The following is a 21,000-nucleotide window of genomic DNA, read 5'->3' as shown; positions in this document are numbered from 1 at the left end:
TTGTGGGTACTATATGCATTTCTTTATTGAAAGTTAATGATAGGACTATCTCGATAATGTAAGACTTGGAAGTTATCATTGAAAAACAAGTGAGCAACCATTTTCTGAAGTTTTAAAAATGTTGACCCAGTTATTCCCATGTAAACTACTTCAATGAAATTTAAAAGATACATCACTTTGTATATACATTGATTACATGTATTGTGCTAATTTTTATTTGGTATGAAATGTAACAATAATCTGTAAACAGTTATTGTATATCTTCCAATTCTTTTAGCAACTTAACAGGACTCTTAACATTTTCCACAGATGCTGCAGAACCCTGCAGAGTTCGCACTTTCAGTTAAGTCTCTTTTGGAAGCACAGAAACAGTCCATCGAATCAGGGTCAGTCGCAAGTGGTGAACATCTGTGTTTTATGGGAAGTGGCAGAGAAGAAGAGGACATGTATATGAATATGGTGCTGGCACATTTTCTTCAGGTGATTGGACATTTGACCATACAAACTTCAGTACAGTTCTGTTTCTGCTCATGGACATAAGTGTTGTTATTTGCATGCTTGGGATATCTCAACTTCATATTTTGGTTTTTAAGCAATTGATTGAAACACCACAGTTGTACGATTATTCCAGTTTCTAGCTTGATAACCTTGATTTTCTTATATTTTCTTACCAACCTGTATTATTATTATATCCCATCCCATCTTGAGAAATGAGAAGAGGAAAAAAGGAAACATAGAGATTAGGGATAAGTTGGAAAATAGAGAGGGAAATAAGAGGGGAATATAGTCTAAGGAAGAGGTGGAAAAGTTGCAACAATTAGAAATAGAGTTTAGTGGCTGCAAAAATATTAATAAAGTTATCACGGAGAAAATAGGTTCTAAAACTGCTAAACAAATTTCTGATAAAAGGAGGTTATTAAATAAGAAGAGTAAAAATCGCGATAATGGTAAGGGTATAGATCAAGAAGTGGTCCTTAATATTAGTGATAATAATGAAAGGGAGAATAGTGACCTGGTGATAGATAGGATAATGGAGGAAGAAAGATTAAATGAACAGAGTGATCAGGAGAATAATAATACAATGGAAAATCTAGGTTATAGTGGTAGGTCACTAACAGATTTAATTAAAATAATTGAGGATGATATGGGTAGGAATAAAGGTATTAGTAAGGAACATGATAACATTATGGGTATGATAATGGACAAATTAGGAAAGAGTAAGGAAGATGATACATGTAAGAAGGTAACTCATGTTAAACGAGGAGGTTTTAAGCAAAGGGATAGTGGACAAAGAAGGAATATGAAGGAAAATAAAGTTAAGAGAAGGTATAGTAAAAAGAAGGGTAAATTTAAAGAAAGGAGAAAGTGAGGTCTGCAGATGCTGGAGATCAAAGTTGAAACTTTATTGCTGGAACAGCACAGCAGATCAGGCAGCATCCAGGGAACAGGAGATTCGACGTTTCGGGCACAGGCCCTTCTTCAGGAATGAGCAGAGAGTGTTCAGCAGGAGAAGATAAAAGGTAGGGAGGAGGGACTTGGAGGAGGGGCGTTGGAAATGTGATAGGTGGAAAGAGGTCAAGGTGAGGGTGATAGGTCGGAGTAGGATGGAGGCGGAGAGGTCAAGAAGAAGACTGCAGGTCAGGAAGGCGGTGCCGGGCTGGAGGGATCCGGCTGAGACAAGGTGGGGGGAGGGGGGATGAAGAAACTGGTGAAGTCCAAGTTCATCCCCTGCGGTTGGAGGGTTCCCAGTCGGAAGATAAGACGCTCCTCCTCCGACCGTCGGGTTGTTGTGGTTTGGCGGTGGATGAGTCCAATGACCTGCATATCCTCGGTGGAGTGGGAGGGGGAGTTGAAATGCTGTGCTACAGGTTGGTTGGGTTGGTTCGTCCGGGTGGCCCAGAGGTGCTCTCTGAATCGCTCCGCAAGTAGGCGGCCTGTCTCCCCAATATAGAGGAGGCCACACCGGCTGCAGCGGATGCAGTAGATGATGTGGGTGGAGGTGCAGGTGAATCTGTGGCGGATATGGAAGTTTAAAGAAATGCAGGTTTTATATAAAACTCAAGAGACAGTACCTAGCAGGAACCCTAATGGGGGGCCCAGCTAGGTGCAAATGACCCCTTAGTACGGAAGAGTTGGAAGATTACTATAAAGAAAGATTAACTAACTCTAATGATAAGAATAACTTAAGAGGTTTTGCAAAATACAAAAGTCAAGGGGAGGGATCGGTAGGTGGGATTCTGACTGGTCCTGTGACGTTGGAGGGCGTGAATCTAACCGTAAAGGCGATGGACGTAAAAACCGCTGCAGGGCCGGATAGGGTAACGCTGAAGGAGATAGTTAAGATATTTAATAAAGATAATACATTACTTCCTAGATTATATACTATTTGGATAAAAACCGGCAAAATAACAGATCAAATGAAAATAAGCAGAACTGTATTGATTCCCAAAGTGAGCGAAGAAGAAGGGTTAAGGGATATTAATAATTGGAGGCCAATAACTATAGGGCCAATTATGCTCAGAATATTTACAAAAATTGTAGCGAATAGATTAAGTAAAGTAATAAATCTAAATAAAAGACAAAGGTTTTATGGCCGGTGTAGCAGGATGCGAGGAAAACATTAAAATCCTGGAAGATATTATTAATGGGACTGAAAAGAACAAGAGAGATTTAGCGGTAGTTTTTGTGGATTTAGCAAAAGCTTTTGATACAGTAGGCCATAAATTAATTATAACAGCTCTTAAAAGACTCCAGCTCCCTTTAATATTTATTAAATTGATTACAAATTTATATGATAATTTTACTCAAGTGGAAGGTTTTAATTGTAAAACCGGAAAAATTAAAATTTTAAGAGGGGTCAAGCAAGGTGATACATTGTCACCGATTCTTTTTAATATTGTAATGGACCCTTTGATAAGTACCATCGAAGAGAAGAAGAAAGGAATATTTTTAGAGTTAGATAGGAATAGCTTTTATTGCGCGACATTAGCGTTCGCAGATGATATAGCATTAATTATTCTGGATTAGTGGTGCTGGAAGAGCACAGCAGTTCAGGCAGCATCCAAGGAGCTTCGAAATCGACGTTTCGGGCAAAAGCCCTTCATCAGGAGGGCTGATGAAGGGCTTTTGCCCGAAATGTCGATTTCAAAGCTCCTTGGATGCTGCCTGAACTGCTGTGCTCTTCCAGCACCACTAATCCAGAATCTGGTTTCCAGCATCTGTAGTCATTGTTTTTAATTAGTCAATCGTACGATGGTATGGTCTATAATCTAAAACTTGTGGAAAAAATTTGTAACAATATGGGAATGGAGGTTAATATAAAGAAAACGAAAGGATTTTACTTATAGAAATAAGACAGTTTTACATATAATGATAAAACTAACTGGAAGTTAAATGATGGGATCATACAATTTAGAGAGCCAGGAAACACGATAAATACTTAGGTGCCAAGATAGATCCGTGGATTGGAGAAAGCCAATTAGATATATGGATAGGAAATTTAAAAAAGATCCCCCTTAAAACCAGTACAGAAATTAGAACTTTTATAAACGTATTTTATTCCTAGGCTGTATTATTATCTAATTTTATCAGACATTTCTATTAATTATTTTAATAAACTAAACAATATTATTAAAAGCGCAGTTAAAGAAATTTTACACCTCCTGCAATCCATCACGGATGGAGTGTTATATGCCAAATCCTGTGATGGTGGTCTTGCTTTAAACAGACTGTCAACCTTCATTCCAATTTCGATTGAGGAAGTATGGGACGCTACATAAATCCGAGGACGAAATTTTGCATGCATCGTTTCGGTTCGAGGGTGATAGTGTGGCTGTGAAAATGCATAAATTGAGTAAACTAAAAGTATTGGAAAAGATCTGGAACCTGAATATTAATGGGCAATTGGATGAAGAGGATATTATCATGGAAGATAGTGAAGATGAGATGCAAGAGTTTAATAGTACCAACTATGCTAATTGGAGATCCATAGAGGTACAGAGGTGGATGGCCCTCCCCTGTCAAGGGGCAGGTGGTCATTACTATAAGAATGATAATATATCCAACAACTGGTTGACAAAACTACAATTTATGAAGACGTCCAAAGTTATTAATTCGATTTTGCCAGGAACAAATTTATTTCCAACACGGGCGTCATTGTCGTACGGTAGGCCATTTATTATTAAGAATTGCAGAAGGTGCAATGATATTTCAGAAACGTTTGCGCATATTTCTGGGCGATGCCCTTACGTTAAAAACATGAGATTTAAAAGGCATAATAGGATAGCAGAAGAGTTAGTCAAGTTTGTTAGGAAGAACGGGTGGACTACATATATAGAGCCGCGAATTAAAGATTATGCCGGAAAACTTTGGATACCGGATTTAATCTTTAAGAAAGAACATCAGATTGTTGTGGTGGACGTGACTATTAGAACGGACCTTCAGATCAACTCTCTTGAATTGGCTTGAGAAGCAAAGATAAACAAATATTAACATCTAGGAAAAGAGATAACGGACCTCATTGGTGGAGGAAAAATATCTTTTTATGGTTTTGTGATAGGAGTCCGAGGGAAGTGGTTTGAAAAGAATACTGAGTTAATGAAAGACCTCGGGATTTTGAAATTTAAATCTTTTGCACAGAATATCACAACCCTAGTTTTATCTTTGACCCTTGAACTTTTAAGGATTTTTATGGACTCTTAATATCTCCTATTGCATAATTTAATAAGGTTTTAGGTATTAATTTTAAATAATGTTTTAAATAGTTTTAAATGGTTTTGATTTTAATTTAGTTTTAAATTTTAAGATTTTATTATATCTTTACAAGTTATATATTTATAATCCTTTTATAGGGCAGTATTTAAGCATTTTTTTTTTCTATATTCTAGAAAAACAAGGAGTATGTTAGCATTGCCAAAGGGGGCTTTATGGGTAAGTTCTCAAATTTTTGAATGTTAGTTTTTCTCATTCAATGAAGACCTAATGCCCGAAAACAAATCTGTTTAATATTGCACCAGTATTGAAGGTATTGTCCTCCAGTTCTCATTTGTTTGATAAAAAATTGCTTCTTTCCTTTTTTTTGTATACTAGCATTTCTATTTTAATTTGATTAATAGAAAATTGTAATTTTATTTGCTACAATCCTTGACAATAAGTAGGTGATTGTTATTGTCGTCATTTGAAATGGCGTGCTCAGTTAGATATTACCAAAGTGTTCTTGTAGCGATAACTATTGAAAAGTAGCAATAAAGGAAATATTGTACTGTTAAGTAATGCAATTTTTAAAATGTTTTCATAATCTTACAAGGGTTTAACTAAAGTATTACCTTTCTATATAATTCTGATAAGTTTGCAGTTGTTAAAGCTCAACATTTTTCAGTTTTTTTTTGTATGAATGTATTTTCACTCCTCAGCAGCTATTTTGGTATTTTTGTTTTACATTGTGTAGTTGTTCCTTGTGTTCCATTATAATCACCGTATTATTTATGTACAATCTTTTATTCTCCAGTATTTTAGTGCATTGACATTATCGCCCTTTTGACACAACTTAATTTTATTTCTTGGCAACTGGCATGCTGTTTTCTGATGTCAGAGTCTTTTTTCAGTGTTTTCAGTAAAGGACTTTGTGGTTTAAGTAAGAGGGATTATATTTGACTATTTAAAATAGCGTGAAAAATAACAAAAAATTGAGGATTCCAACTGCTTTGATTAAGGGTTAGGTTTCTGAATGACTTTTATCAATTCAACATTGTATAATAAATATTAGACTTGTTGCATATGAATAGCTGGGAATTGATGACTGACATCTCTTCATTGTGTGCCCCCTTCCGTCACGGTATTTATATTTACTACTATGATTTCTTATCATTTAAATTATCCTAATGCCCGAAAACAAATCTGTTTAATTTTGCACCAGTATTGAAGGTGCAAAATTGTCCTCCAGTTCTCATTTGTTTGATAAAAAATTGCTTCTTTCCTTTTTTTGATTTAAGCATTTAATTCTTAAATAATCAAACAGATCAGCACAGATAATAATAGCCTATGTCAATTTGATTAACATTATTTTGCATCTTGCCAGAAATTTTATTTTCTATTTTTGTAATCACTACATTAGTACACAATGTTGTATATGTTGCTACATTTGAGGAAGAAATCATACTGGATACTGAATCACAAGGTTTGACTGCTCCACAATGTCTTCTAACTTTTCCAGGATTGCTTTTGTTCATATATTTCGCATCCATTCTACTTCTAAATGGTAGTTAGAAGTATATATTAACTATATTTCGCATCCATTCTACTTCTAAATGGCAGTTGCAACTGTGAACATTTGAAAACCTTGTTGAGATAATATAACTCAATTGATGAATATGATTTTTCCTTAAATCTGTAGAGGTGAAATCACATTTTATGGATAATCTGTCAGCATATGAAGAGCAATTTGTGAGCAATTTTCTTCCCATCCAAGTGGAAAATGCTCCACTTTTTATAGTCCTGTATTCAGCTACAGGATGTAAAAAAACTTCCAATTTTTAATAGTTAATACCTAGATTTCACCAGTTATAATTATTTTCTTGTTATGCTATCTGGATTTCTTACAGAAGTTCTATCCATTGTACCCAATATAGAATTTCATATCTTACCATTTTAGAGCTATAATTATAGTGGCTATTATTTTAAATATCTATCCCTCTTATCACCAACCATAGATTTCCTTTGCTTTAGAACTTTTAAAAAGTATACAAAATACTGTGGGAAGACTCTGGTACATTTGGTGTACTTGGTTGCTGTTGGAAGCTGCATCCTTTTCTTTGAAACCTTTACTCTTCAAACAATTTCACCCCTCCCTTCAGGCTTGGTGATTTATTACTTTGTTTATCAAGGACATCGAGACTGTCCCAGAACAACCTTTTTATTTTCAGGCAAGCAACAGTTTTGAAATGTAGAAAATATGCTACATTTGTAAATTGTGCCAATATTGTGTTAGTTGGTGCATCAACTGGGAAGTAGGGTATTAACAAATTGCCATTTTCGAATTGCACAAAATAGACAATAGACAATAGGTGCAGGAGTAGGCTATTCTGCCCTTCGAGCCTGCACCACCATTCAATATGATCATGGCTGATCATCCTTAATCAGTATTCTGTTCCTGCTTTATCTCCATAACCCTTGATTCCACTATCATTGACAGCTCTATCCAACTCTTTCTTAAATGAATCCAGAGACTGGGCCTCCACTGCCCTCTGGGGCAGAGCATTCCACACAGCCACCACTCTCTGGGTGAAGAAGTTTCTCCTCATCTCTGTCTTAAATGGTCTACCCCGTATTTTTAAGCTGTGTCCTCTGGTTCGGCACTCACCCATCAGCGGAAACATGTTTCCTGCCTCCAGAGTGTCCAATCCTTTAATCATCTTATATGTCTCAATCAGATCCCCTCTCAGTCTTCTAAACTCAAGGGTATACAAGCCCAGTCGCTCCAGTCTTTCAGCGTAAGGTAGTCCTGCCATTCCATGAATTGACCTCGTGAACCTACGCTGCACTCCGTCAATAGCCAGAATGTCTTTCCTCCAATTTGGAGACCAGAACTGCACACAATACTCCAGTTGTGATCTCACCAGGGCCCTGTACAGCTGCAGAAGAACCTCTTTGCTTCTATACTCAATCCCTCTTGTTATGAAGGCCAGCATGCTATTAGCCTTCTTCACTACCTGCTGTACCTGCATGCTTGCCTTCATTGACTTGTGTACAAGAAAACCCAGATCTCTCTGTACTGCCCCTTACCTAAATTGATTCCATTTAGGCAGTAATCTGCCTTCCTGTTCTTGCCACCAAAGTGGATAACCATACATTTATCCACATTAAACTGCATCTGCCATGCATCTGACCACTCACCTAACCTGTCCAGGTCACCCTGTAATCTCCTAACATCCTCCTCACATTTCACCCTGCCACCCAGCTTAGTATCATCAGCAAATTTGCTAATGTTATTACTAATACCATCTTCTATATCATTAATATATATTGTAAAAAGCTGCGGTCCCAGTACTGATCCCTGCGGTACCCCATTGGTCACTGCCTGCCATTCCGAAATAGAGCCGTTTATCACTACTCTTTGTTTCCTGTCAGCCAACCAATTTTCAATCCAATTAGTACTTTGCCCCCAATACCACGTGCCCTAAAATTGCCAGTATGTGATTAACCTGAGAAGCTTTATTCCAAGGAAACAACACAAGTAGTTAATTGGCAAACATTTGTGGAAACAACCAACAACTTCTCAAGTGTTTCAAGAGTTGGCACATCGCACTGCAAAGATGGTGAAGCAGTTATTATTTCTCCATAAACTACCTTCACGGCCAGATGATCTTCCTTACTGCCTTGGTTCAAATCATTTAATTCAGTGAGTGGATTGAACCAAACCCTCCTTTAATGCAGCCTCTTTGATCACTGTTACAGACTAAAAAGAAGTATTGAAATATCTTGCTTTCTGTCAAGTTTGACACTAGATATAAAATTACCCTGCTTTTGAACTGTTTTGTATATATAGTTTGTTAATATCATTTATAATCAATGCTATATGATTATCATCTATTCTAATATTGTATATGTATCAAGCTAGAAGATTTGCAAACTGGAAGTTTAAACTTAGTTGACATAAGCCTAGGAAGCTGAGAACCCCAAATGATCAAAAATGTAAGCATACAGCATTTGGAAACAAAGTAATTACACTAACAGTGCTATGGCACTTTGCACACACTTACTAGGGAAGTTAAAAGGCAATGTTCTTTCCCTCATTGAAAGATCATCAATCTGGAACATTAACTGTTTCTCTCCATTCTTGCAAGACCTGTTCCTTTTCTTTTTTTATTTCAGGTTTCCAGCATTTGCAGTATTTTGCTTTTACATTCCTTCACTCATATTAGCCAGACAATTTTAGCATTCAGAATATCACACATTATGCTTTTTTTTGTTTCTACCCTAAATACAAAACCAAGGGTTTGACCTCTATCCTCTTTCAAGTTTGTTCAGGGGATTGGCCAGCTTAAATACTATCCTCTTATGAGATGTCCTCAAATTTATGGCATTTGTGCAATCCCAGTGCTTCAGTGAATGTTTGTGATGTTTTTAATTTGCCTTCATTGTCTCAAGTAATTTGAATAGATGCTTGTTATGAATCTATTCAATCCACACTCAGAAATTTCCTATTGAGAATTGACCGTAATTGTCATTTATGATGAATTCCACCAAATTCTTTATTGTTAAATAGTCTGAAATTTCGAATGATGAACATATCATTTACGATTTCAACAGATCATTATCTCCAACGGAAACTACCTTTACAGTACAGATACTGTTCTTCACAGAAACACTTTGCCCCTTCTGATCATAATCTATCTTGGGACAGTAGAGATTCATTCAAAACACTTAGTATAAACAGAGCAAGTACCTACTGCATTTGCTGGAAGATACTGCCAAACTTCTACCAGCCTTCACGTGACGAAATGTTGCTTAGTTTATAAGAGACCAGCTTCAAATGAATATAGCTTGTCATTTGTCTATTAATATACTTTTAATAAATTCTGTCCCCACTGCATATGGATTCTATACTGTCTTTCAGCTTTAAGGTTCAAGAGGTTTGGTTCTGATCATTCTGCAATATGTTTTAGCATTGCAGTCATTGTCCAGATTAGCGCAAACCTTACAAAAGATAGTTTATTTTCTGTTGATCCAGATGCCAAATCTCGAGGCTGACATTTTTTCTTATGCATAGTTTAGGTAGTTTAATTTAAAAGTTCCATTTCTCATGATAAAATATTCAGTTAATCCATCACAATTGCCGTAACTCTTATACTTAATGTCAAACCAACCACTTAAATTGTCACTTGAAATGAAGAAACAATACTAATGTATCCTAACGGATAATTAAATGAATAAAACAACTAACAAAGATTGATTTAGATACTGTTTAATCTGATTGAATTGAAAGGTTGTTCTGGTGAACAGTGTTCTCTGTATTGTGATTTATGAAGATAATTATTGCAAGTAAGATTGGAGAGTTGGTGATCATTGTCAGTATCTATAAGCTGCCCTGTCTTGCAGCCTTGCAGCAGCACCTTGTAGACATAAATGTAGATGGTCCAGAAAATGGCTACGGTCACTGGATTGTTAGTACATCCGGATCTCGTGGAAGTATCTCTTCTGATGTAAGTATATGTTAGCTATTTCAATGCTATTTTAAAAATATTTTCTTTTAAAAGAGTTAGGTTAAATTGGTGAAACCTTATTGAACTAGAGTGAATCAAGACTGCATTTATCTTTTGGTTCACAGTTGGGATATTGCATTGTACAGGAAAATTTGAAGAGCCTCACAGTGTTTTACTTTAGTCTGTCTGATATTTTCAATGTTAAATGGACTGGACCCTTTGTTTAATAAAGGACTGATACCTTCTCAGCATCTTTTCATTAAACATATTAAAATAGGAAAATAGTTCAGAGGTATCAATCACTGTCACAGTAAGATGCAAGTTTATAAAAGCATGTGTTTCATTTTCTAAATATCTCCTGAAGTTACATGAATAAGCCTGTTAAGAAACAGTAAAGCAAACTGTCACATTGTTCATGCTGCATTTTGAGGTTTCTGTAATCATGTTCAATTAACTGCTTTCGCAGGGCGACTCCCCAAATGGTTCAGGTGATGGAAGGGGAGTCAAGTCACTAGTAAATAAAATGACTTTTGCTCTTAAATCTAAATCCGTGAATGTAAAAGAGAAGGTGATCAGTTTCATTGAGAATACATCCACACCAGTTGAAAGGTAATGTAATGAACTTGAAAATTATATTTTATTCTATATTAGCTTTTGTAAAGACCAAATTGAGTTTGTATTCTAGCAAACAGTTATTTTTCCAGCAGTAGGATTTTTTTTAAAGCAAAATACATTTTATTAAATGTTCACATTAAGTCTTTTGCGTGAACAAATTTAAGGTGCATTTTGGTTTATTTCAAAATCGGGAGCAAATTTACAGTTCTAATGAGGTATATTATATATTTGAAAATGGTGCAATGAGCTATACATATGCAGATTGGAAGAAATTTAAAGTGACTTTTGGAACTTTTTCTTAATGTGATTAAGCTTTAATTTCTAAGCTTTTTCTTTCAAATTAAAATTATTGCCTTTTGTTTTGTTTTCCATTATTAATTAATATAGAATGGCTTTTCAAGTTCCTTGGCCAGAAAAAATGAACCTCAATTGGTAAGATGGTGTTGAGAATAGCTTGCCAACTCTGGTCTGTGGATTGCAGCATGCTGCACAAGGCTTTCCTACTATGACCTTTTACTGTTGCTTTGCAGCATTTTAACCCTTAAGAGACAACTTATTTATTTGGTTTATCTAAGGTTATGTATTCAACATCGGTCTTTCACAGTAAAACCATGCCTTAAATTTGTCCGTGTACTATTCTTGGATTTATTTGACCTTATCTGGTATCGTGGGAATCTTGCAGAGCACTACACTTGTTACTGGAAAGTTTTCACCATTTGTTTAGGTATATAAGAACAGGAGTAGGCAATTCAGCCCCTCAAGCCTGTTCTACCATTCAGTGAGGTCATGGCTGACCTGTGGCCTAACTCCGTGCTTTGTTGTGCTGGCTTCTTTATGTAAATACTAAATATATAACCAGCCTTTTAAAATTTGTTGGCATTTGAAATAAAGTAGGCTGGCTACCTTTTTCAAGAACATTCCTGTTTAAAACTGCCTCACTGGTATAGCCAATGCTTTTTGATTCTTAGTTATACAAGCATTTTAAGAAAAACAGCTGCTGTTCGCGGAACAAAAAAAGTTGGATCTATCAGGAAATTGTTGGATGTTGCTATTTAATTCTAATGTCAGTTTGTTTCTCGAAAATAAAAATGTGATTGAGTATATGGTTTTAATAGCTTTAGTTTTAGTTACAAAGCTCAGTAATAAGCAACAATTTCATGGATGTGCAAGGATTAGTTACAGACATTGTCTCTGTGGTATCAAATACCTTTCTTTTTTTTTGTCTATCAGTTACACTTAGACTTTTTTTTTTACTAATAAGCAAATTCATTTAATTTTTGGAAGTTCTGAAAGACCAGTTTCAGTTGTTCAGCATCATAAGAATGTTTGAAGGTCAAGATTTTCACTTTCATTAAACTTCACTCCACTTGTGTTAAATAATTATTTCTTTTCCAACTTCCTTTTCTTTTCTTAAGAACACTGACTCTTGGTAAGTTCCACCATCCCATTTCCTGCTACCCTTGTCTCATTCTTTCAATATAAGACTGGACTGACGATATTTCCACTGTTTGCAATTTTACCTCTGAGCTAGCCATCCTCAGCTATGCTAAAATCATCATTAATGCCCATTTCATCTCCAGACCTTTCTGAGATTTCCTGGCTGGTGTCTTATGCTCTGCCCTTTATGACTCTTTGTAAAAATGCATATTGCCTATTACCCAGATCTTGTTGATCTCCGTTCCCAACATTTCAAATATAAAATTCTCATCTCTGTATTCTCACACTAAGCACCTCTAAACCAAAAAGAGCCAAATAGATTCTTGTTCCCCTCTCTCCCTCTCACTACCCAACTCACAACCCCTTTATTTCATCATGATTTTGGACAACCTTTTAATATCCCAACTTGCATTCTGTCAATTTTTCTCTTAAGGATACCTTGCTACAACATCTGAAGGAACCATGTGGATGTAGCTTGGGATCTCACTTAGCATGAGCACACTGGATTATTAGAAGCACTAAAGTTTGATTTTTAGGACTTCTGGTGAAAATGGACCAGAACGATGTTCAGATTGTGAGAATTATGAAGCCTTGTATAAATGTTTTCCCTGAAGTCTTATTTTCTGTTTGAAAACTTCAGTTATTTGCAGTCAGAAGTACTGAAATGTATTCTAACTGTTGCATTGTTGGCTGAGTGACATTGTTCTGCAATTCTACACTCTGCTTTACTAACTAAAATGCTTTTGTAATTTTGCTAATATGCTTATTGTTTACATACTAAACAAAATGCTTAGTGTCATCCAACTCGAAGTTGCAGAATTATAATATATTTTAAAATGTACCTTATGCAAAAAACTCTTTTAGTATTCTTGTTTCTTAACTTTGTGTACTTTAGATAATTAGTTATACAGTCAGCCTGACTCCTACAATCCCAGTGTGACTCAGACTTTTGCTACACTTTTTTTTAATTTCTCTCTCAGAAGACCTTGTGGACTGTGATGTACAGATAATGCTCATATTTTTAGTTTACAGACATACCTACCAGTAAACTAGTTTAGTAATACCTCACCAACATCAGACACTACCCCCCCCCCCCCCCCCCCCAAACCCCCACACCAGCCACATCATCCATTCCTAGTATGTTTATTGGTCTGCTGATCATCTGCCATCATTGTGATTTAGGGTTAAATGAACCACACTATTATGCTGTCATGTCTGACTTGCCGAATTGTTTTCTGACTTATGATTTATTTATTAAGACTCAGTTGACACTATATTTTGTCACTATACTTAATACAGTTTAATACATCCTGCATGTGCTCTAATAAATATATTTGAAATCATTTAACAATTATGGAAGTTCATTTACCCGAGGTCATTTGTATCAATAGTAATTAAGAAAATGTCTTGAAAAAATACTTGTTTACACAGCTGCAGCATGTCAGGAAAGCAGCTTTTTCAACAATAAACCAAGAGCTTACGCTCTTAGGAAAACTCTTAGGTTTTCAGTGAAAAAGTGAAACTTATTTCCAAAGACTCCACACTTGCCCCATTTTTACATCCCAGTGTCAATCACCTTCTTCCAACGTAACGCCATAACTTATAACTCATTGAGAAGCATCTACACTTTGGTTACAAATGCAAGGTGATCTAAAATCATGGAGCATGCAACTAATAACGCCTTTTTTAAATTTCCAAAATTCTTTCATCAAACAACTAAATGCCAAATTACCTCCTCTCTTCAGATACAGTTTAAATTTGATTTTGTTAAAATGTGTTCCTTTTTCTAAAACTGTAGCCTTTACAATGATCAGTTAATTTGTGGAAGATTATGGTTTTCAATATGTAGGGAAGATTGTTGAAGGCTCTGGATGTAGGTTTGCTTGCTGAGATGGAAGGTTCGCTTTCAGACGTTTCATCCCCTTTCTAGGTAACATCATCAATGAGCGTCCGGGTGAAGCACTGGTGAGATGGTCCACTTTTTATTTGTTTAGGTTTCCTTGGGTTGGTGATGTCATTTCCTGCAGTGATTTCATTTCCTGTTCTTTTTCTCAGTGGGTGGTAAGTGGGATTCAAGTCAATGTCTTTATTGATAGAGTTCTGGTTGGAATGCTATGCTTCTAGGAGTTCTTGCGCATATCTCTGTTTGGCTTGTCCTAGGATGGATGTGTTGTCCCAGTCGAAGTGGTGTCCTTCCTCATCTTTGTATGTAAAGATACTAGTGAGAGTGGGTCATGTCTGTTTGTGGCTAGTTGATGTTCATGTATCCTGGTGGCTAGTTTGCTGCCTGTTTATTCAAGGTAGTGTTTGTTCCAGTTCTTGCAAGGTATTTTGTAAATGACATGAGTTTTGCATGACATCACCAACCCAAGGAAACCTAAACACACACAAAAAGTGAGCCATACCACCAGTGCTTCATCCGCAGGCTCACTGATACCTAGTATGGTGATGAAAGATCTGAAAACGAACCTTCCAGCTCAGTGAGCAAACCTACATCCAGAACCTCAACCTGAGCTAAAAATCTTTTCAAAACTTGCTAATTGTTAAAGACACTTGATTAGTTCAACAGTTTGAATGTTCTGTGACTAATACAATTTGTACTGAAGTTTTTGGCTTTTGAATAATTAACCTCAGTGTTTGTCTTACTCAGGCATGTGAGCAGTAGTGACAGGGTAGGAAAACCCTATCGGGGGGTAAAGCCTGTCTTCAGCATTGCAGATGAAGAGGAGTATGATACAGGTAATTAAGTTCATTACTGCAAGTTCACCAATTATTATCAGACATCCTAACTGCTGTTTTCAACTTGGAATATCGGTCAGAATATTTGATTCAAGGATGAGAAAATTCTTCCTTTTTTTTAACAGACTTCAGCCCAAAAATATATTTGGAGTCCAAAAGTTAATGTTTTTCCAATTTGCTAGGAGGGTGGTTCAAACTTGCATGATCGCAACTGTAATTGTTTTGTCCTAATGCCACTTAAGTCTGGAGGGTTAATTCATGCATTTTGGTGAAATATTATAGTTTTGTGACAAAGGAAGAATTTGAAAAATAGTGTCAAATAGTTCTATTGGTAATAGCAGTCTTCAGATAAATCAGGCAAATGGCCTTTCATGTATGAGCAAGAAGGGAGTGCTGGCCTGCTGTTGTTGGGAGCACTATACCTAGGTTAAAAAAAATTGTTCCCTTTTCCATGAATTTGCAAGCAATAATGTTTTTCTCTTAATCATCTTAGCCCATGAACACCAATACTGTTGGTAGCATTCTATCACCTATCACTTATTTTGTATGAAATTAACAAAGTGAATACATATCAAAGATTAAAACTGCCACGTTCCATTCTTTACTCTGGCTTGCTTCCACAAGTAACATGTCAGCAAAGTTTCAATCTCACTTCGCTGAGAAAAAACAAAATGCTTTGGAATTTCGGTCCTCTCAGTTATCTTTATTGATTGATTGTTATTTGCACTTGGTAAAGATTATTTTATGTTCAATATCTTGGTAATTGTGTCTTCGAGCTTAGAAATAAGTGAATCGATAGGTCTCTGCAACCCTATTCCTGTCCATTCCTTGCATAGATTCTTGCTTTGGCTCAGAGGTTGCAGTTTCCAATGTAATTACTGCTTCCTCTTAATGGTGCAACTGGAATTGGGAATGCAGTAAGGAGAAGAGGGCAGCATTTTAAGCCCATCTTAGATGAACTTCTCAAAACTTGCGTTGCTTTAATGACTGGACTCCAGGTGTATTCTACATTCAGTATAAAAAAAATAATAAATTTGATTCTTAGGTACCAAATTCAGGGTTTGGGTGTTTATACAACAGACACATTTGCTTTTTTTCATTGATACTGCACTACGTTTACGCCTGTAGCTTTTCTTTCAGACATATAACCAGAATTATGTACTGATCTCTAATTAGAAATATTTTATATACTTTGTGTTAAGTTCTTTTCAGTTTAAAGGGTACATTTATCATCAGACTTTTGTCCATTTTGTTTCAACAGATGAAATTGACAGTTCTTCTATGTCCGATGATGATCGGAAGGAGATGGTGAATATTCAGACATGGGTGAACAAGCCTGACATTAAATACCACTTTCCATGTGATGAGGTGAAAGAAACAGGACATATGTTTCCAAGGTATGTAACAGCAAATCTACAAGTTCAATTATGAAGTTATTTACTATGATGACTGTTTGTTTTTAAATTAAAGAAGAGTTTTGAAACAACTGACATTGGTCAAAAAATGTTAAAGCATCACTCGTTCATGCCCAATTCTCAGTTGCAGTGATCGTGGGAGGGCTGATACAGATATATAGTCTGGTTGCTGGTTAGCATTAATAACATCAGTGAGATCTTGTATGGTGAATTGATGGATTCATTTTGAGGAGCCTCTGTCAAATGTAAACCTGACAGACTGGATAGTCTGTGGCACTACTGTAAAATGCTCATGCAATCATTTTACTCATTGTGTACTAACCCATCTCAGAATAGACCGTCTCTATGCACAAGATTTTATTAACCCTTGAAATTACTGGAGTAGGTTGTAAATCATTATTTCCAAATTAGAACCGATTGGATGCTCATAATATAACAGCTTTTTTTTTAAACTTTTTAAGTCACCTTCTGGTAACAGCAACTCACATGTACTGTTTGCGAGAAATGCCGTCTCGGAAAGGATTTGCTTATATTCAATCGCGGCAGGCCCTGACCTCAATGGTGAAAATTACATCCAAGAAAAAGCACCCAGAGCTAATTACATTTAAATTTGGAAACAGTAATGCCTCACCAGTGGAGATATTGGCTGTGGAAAGGTAAGGTTATAAATTTGCTTTGAGTTTAAACTCAGTGATGCCAAGTAAAAATGCTTCTACCTCCTATGCTAAAATCTTCATTTAAAGTGAAAGAGCTAGTTCTCTTGAAGTGTTGGGTATGCTTTTTATTTACACAAAAATCATAACAAATTCAACTTCCTTGGCCACATTTGAAAGTTTACCTTGGGAATTCTCCTGAAGATAGCATTGAAAATCAGAACAAAGGGTCAACCCCCAAGTACACAACAGAAACTGAGAAAAGTAACTCAGTGGAAAATTAGGAATGTACAAAATAGATCAAGTCATCAAACAAGGAGCACAATCCTTAACTAATTCAGAACCTCGAACTAGGGGCCATAGACTCAAAATAAGGGGCATACACTATGGCATATACCGGCATTTGTATGGTTTAGGACTAAGTTGAGGAGGAACTTCTTCACCCAAAAGATTGTGAACCTGTGGAATACTCTGCCCAATGAAGCAGTTGAGATTACCTCGCTGAATGAATGTTTTCAAGGCAGAGGTAGAATTTTCACAGTAAAGGAATTAAGGGTTGTGGTGAGCAAGCGGGTAGGTGAAACCGAGTCCACGAAAAGATCAACCATGATCTTATTGAATGGTCGAGCAAGTTAGATGTCTACTCCTCCTCCTATTTCTTGTGTTATTATGTACCATTTAATTAAGTCATATTCTGAAATTTTTACTAGTAAAATAAATTTGACAACTCTCTTCATTTTTCTGTGAGAATTATAAATTGGTTTAAATTCTTTTTCAAGCTTTGGTAACAGGATCAGCTCCAGGAGCACTGGATGGGTCTGGTAGTTCCAGACCTGGTAACACTAAGAAACTGTTATCCAATAGAAATTGGTGACTTAGCCACAGGTTTGGACAAGAAAACGTGTCTTTAACTGCATTGATTAATTGTAATTGAAAACAGCTTAATCACACTCATAATAGCTAAATATATTTCATGTATATTTATATAACATACATTCACCAGCATTCCATAGTCAAAACATAGCATTCACAGCAACCAAAAACACTTGCACAATCTACTTTTCATCCTTCCTTTGCACAGTCACTGGTAAAATAATATGCCGTGTGAATTTGAACATGGATAACATATGTTCAATTACTGTGTCTATGACTCATATTTTTTAAATTCACCAATCAGAAATAGCATTTATCTGGATTTCCAAAGGTACACAAAGGATGGAATGGCTTCCTTTTGCATGTAATAATTCTGTGGTTCAATTATTTACCATACAAATGCCGGTATATGCCATAGTGTATGCCAGCAGATGTGGTTGGGGTGAATATATTAATAACATTTAAAAGGCATTTGGACAAATACATGGATAGGAAAGGTTTAGAAGGACATGAGGCAAGTGCAGGGAAATGGGGTTAATGTGGACGGAAGTGGACATTTTGGTTGGTGTGGACCAGTTTTGGCCAAAGGGCCTGTCTCCATGCTGTAGGACTTTATGAAAAGTAAACAAAATAAATTTGAACATCGGTCAGATTTTCAAACATTGTAAATGGCATCCCCTTCATGCTTGTTAATGCCAAGTTGTCAGATATTTACATGGGTTTTATTTTCAATATTTTTCTTCAGGTATTTGATACCAAATGCAGGAGATGCAACTAAAGCCATAAAACAGCAGATCATGAAAGTCCTTGATGCACTAGAAAGCTGATAAACAAGAAAAATCTCAAGATGTTGCCTTCAAATGCTTGAGACTGAGAACACGCAAGATGATGGACATTTCTCTTTGGATGATTAACCCACCAGAAGTTCTGTTTCCAGCAGAACACCAGGCGTTTGACTCAACTGATACGGATTTGTAGGTGTTCCATAAAATTCTGTTATTTGGTGCACAACAAACTGGTAATTACCTGGGAATTTGAACTCTGAGAACTAAACTCCTAAACAACAATCTGATGTTGAAGGCAAATTGTTTGGTGCATTTGAATATTCTTAACTTATAATTGTTAATACAAGTATTTGTTGTTTTTTTTCAAATCGTTTGATATGAAATTTCTTTAATGGCTAACATATTTCCCTTAGATTTAATAATCACTGTATAAAAGTAACAAACTTTACCTTGGATGTTTTTGTTTATGCACCTTAATTTGAAAAAGAACCTTTTAATACAATACTAAAGAACTAATATTGTTTCCAACAGGCTTTTAGAATAAATATGCACTTGTAGAAGGCATATTCAGGTCATGCTGTCCCTGAAGATCTATTCCCCTGTGAAATTTCTGCTGCAGTCTTTATTTTGTGCCTACTTCAGTAATGTCATTTTCAGTAAATTAATGTAAAAATAAAGTTTGGTGTTACAGTATGCCACTTACTGCTGTTTATGAAACACCTGTAAATAAACTGGGAGAATTTAATCTTCATTTTAGCAATTGATCATCTGTCACTTAAAACTGCGTGCAGTATAATCTAACCCACCCAGTATTTTGCATTCTAAAAGGGTAATGTTAGGAATTTCTGGTTTACAAAACACTGTCATTTCAGAGTATTAATGGCTGACTTACAACAGTATTTACAATAAATGTGTTTGCACATGTTTATTATGAGATTGCCCGAAGAAATTCCGTTTTTGACTTCATTCTGTTCAAATTGAATGATATGGCTATTCTTCCCTGTCATCATTGTTTAGTGTCAACAGTTACATGTTTATTGGCTTCATCCTTCCTGCATGCCTGCTATAAACATACTTTTATTATCCACAGAGACTGTATTTTTAATAAAACCAACTTGATCCTCTTCACTTTTTTCTTACCTGTGTGAAAGTTTGTATGAACTTTATAATCTGTATTGTATCAGAAATGAATTTTTCCTCTGATATTTCACTAATTACAGTACCTTGGTTGTTCCTGCAGTTACAACACTATACTTTTCAATAACTGAATTTAAATCCTCAGCTTCTAGAGAGAGATAGAAAGATTCCCTAAGACAAGAGGCTGCTGGAAACTAGTTCATTGGGAACTGACTAGGTTACAGTTTCCTCAGTCATATAAAGTAGATGAATAGCTTTGATAAATAACTCAGTAGTTTTGCTAATTAGCTGACCTGTTTGAATCAGAACTAAGTTAGTTAGAAGCCAAGAAGCGCAAAACTAACCAAATTTGCAGGTAGTGATTGTGGAGTTCCGGGTATGTGAACAGTGTTTAAACGTAAGACCAAACTCAACTGTAGTGACTACAGTGATGTAGCTTGTTGGTTATGAATAATAACCATTTGAATAAAATATCAGTGGGTGTTTAGCTGCTGTGGAGCTCTTCCCCCAGAAGGCTTCCATCTTCTAATGAAGAGAGTAGGCAAACAGATTCTTTTTAAAAACAAGCATTTCTGATATATAACAAAGATTTACGAAACTTAACTTTGCAATATTTGTCACTTTTTACTTCTACAACCTTTTAAAGTAAGACAAGATTAACCACTGTAATTTGGTGGTTAACTTTGAGAAGTGTGCAGCATTATGTAATTTCACCCTTCTGTTCTGATACCGTTTGCCTTCCGATGTAATAATCTGAGGACTGACTGCTTCTATGCTTATACTAAAATTAGATCCTGTGCCAACAAAATCCATCAGTTTTGGCAAACGGAATATTTGGGAATAGCTGATTGGCAATCTTTTACTTGGGGTGGTGTTGAATTGTGTACGTATTCACAAACCTTGATGTTGCTGAAGTAAAGTTTTCATTATCTGTATCACATGAGAATTACTGCCATCATCCTAGATCAAGAAGAAATAAAGAAATCTACATTTTTGAAAATCAGTGTATTTGTTTCATACACTACCATTCAACTAGGTAGTGTCAAATGCCTTCCAGGTTTGCAGAAATTACCCCCCACCCCCAACCCAAAGCAAGCCCAATCACAGAAAAAGCTACCATTCAATTCTGTATATCCAAATTATCCAT

At 35.9% G+C, this 21,000-nt stretch overlaps 1 protein-coding gene across 3 annotated transcripts in view; it reads left to right on the top strand.

Annotated features, from left to right (window-relative positions):
- Positions 1-19,844, top strand: part of tbc1d23 (TBC1 domain family, member 23) — an 80,064-nt gene extending 60,220 nt beyond the window's left edge. For 2 of the 3 annotated variants that reach the window (XM_043701149.2, XM_043701147.2), the window contains 9 exons: positions 310-480; positions 4,887-4,929; positions 10,096-10,199; positions 10,666-10,808; positions 11,202-11,246; positions 14,902-14,990; positions 16,252-16,387; positions 16,867-17,061; positions 18,677-19,844. In XM_043701149.2, the coding sequence (XP_043557084.2) occupies positions 310-480; positions 4,887-4,929; positions 10,096-10,199; positions 10,666-10,808; positions 11,202-11,246; positions 14,902-14,990; positions 16,252-16,387; positions 16,867-17,061; positions 18,677-18,758 (1,008 nt within the window). In that variant the 3' untranslated portion in view covers positions 18,759-19,844. The remainder of the gene's footprint in view (positions 1-309; positions 481-4,886; positions 4,930-10,095; positions 10,200-10,665; positions 10,809-11,201; positions 11,247-14,901; positions 14,991-16,251; positions 16,388-16,866; positions 17,062-18,676) is intronic. The other variant, XM_043701148.2, reaches the window with a different exon arrangement.
- The last annotated feature ends 1,156 nt before the right edge of the window (positions 19,845-21,000 follow it).

The sequence above is a fragment of the Chiloscyllium plagiosum genome, unplaced genomic scaffold (assembly GCF_037043375.1).
Source record: "Chiloscyllium plagiosum isolate Xiang-an unplaced genomic scaffold, Cpla_swu_hap1 HiC_scaffold_12, whole genome shotgun sequence".
Taxonomy (NCBI): Eukaryota; Metazoa; Chordata; class Chondrichthyes; order Orectolobiformes; family Hemiscylliidae; genus Chiloscyllium; species Chiloscyllium plagiosum.
Note: the sequence above shows the minus strand (reverse complement) of the source record. Positions and strands in the feature narration are given on the sequence as shown.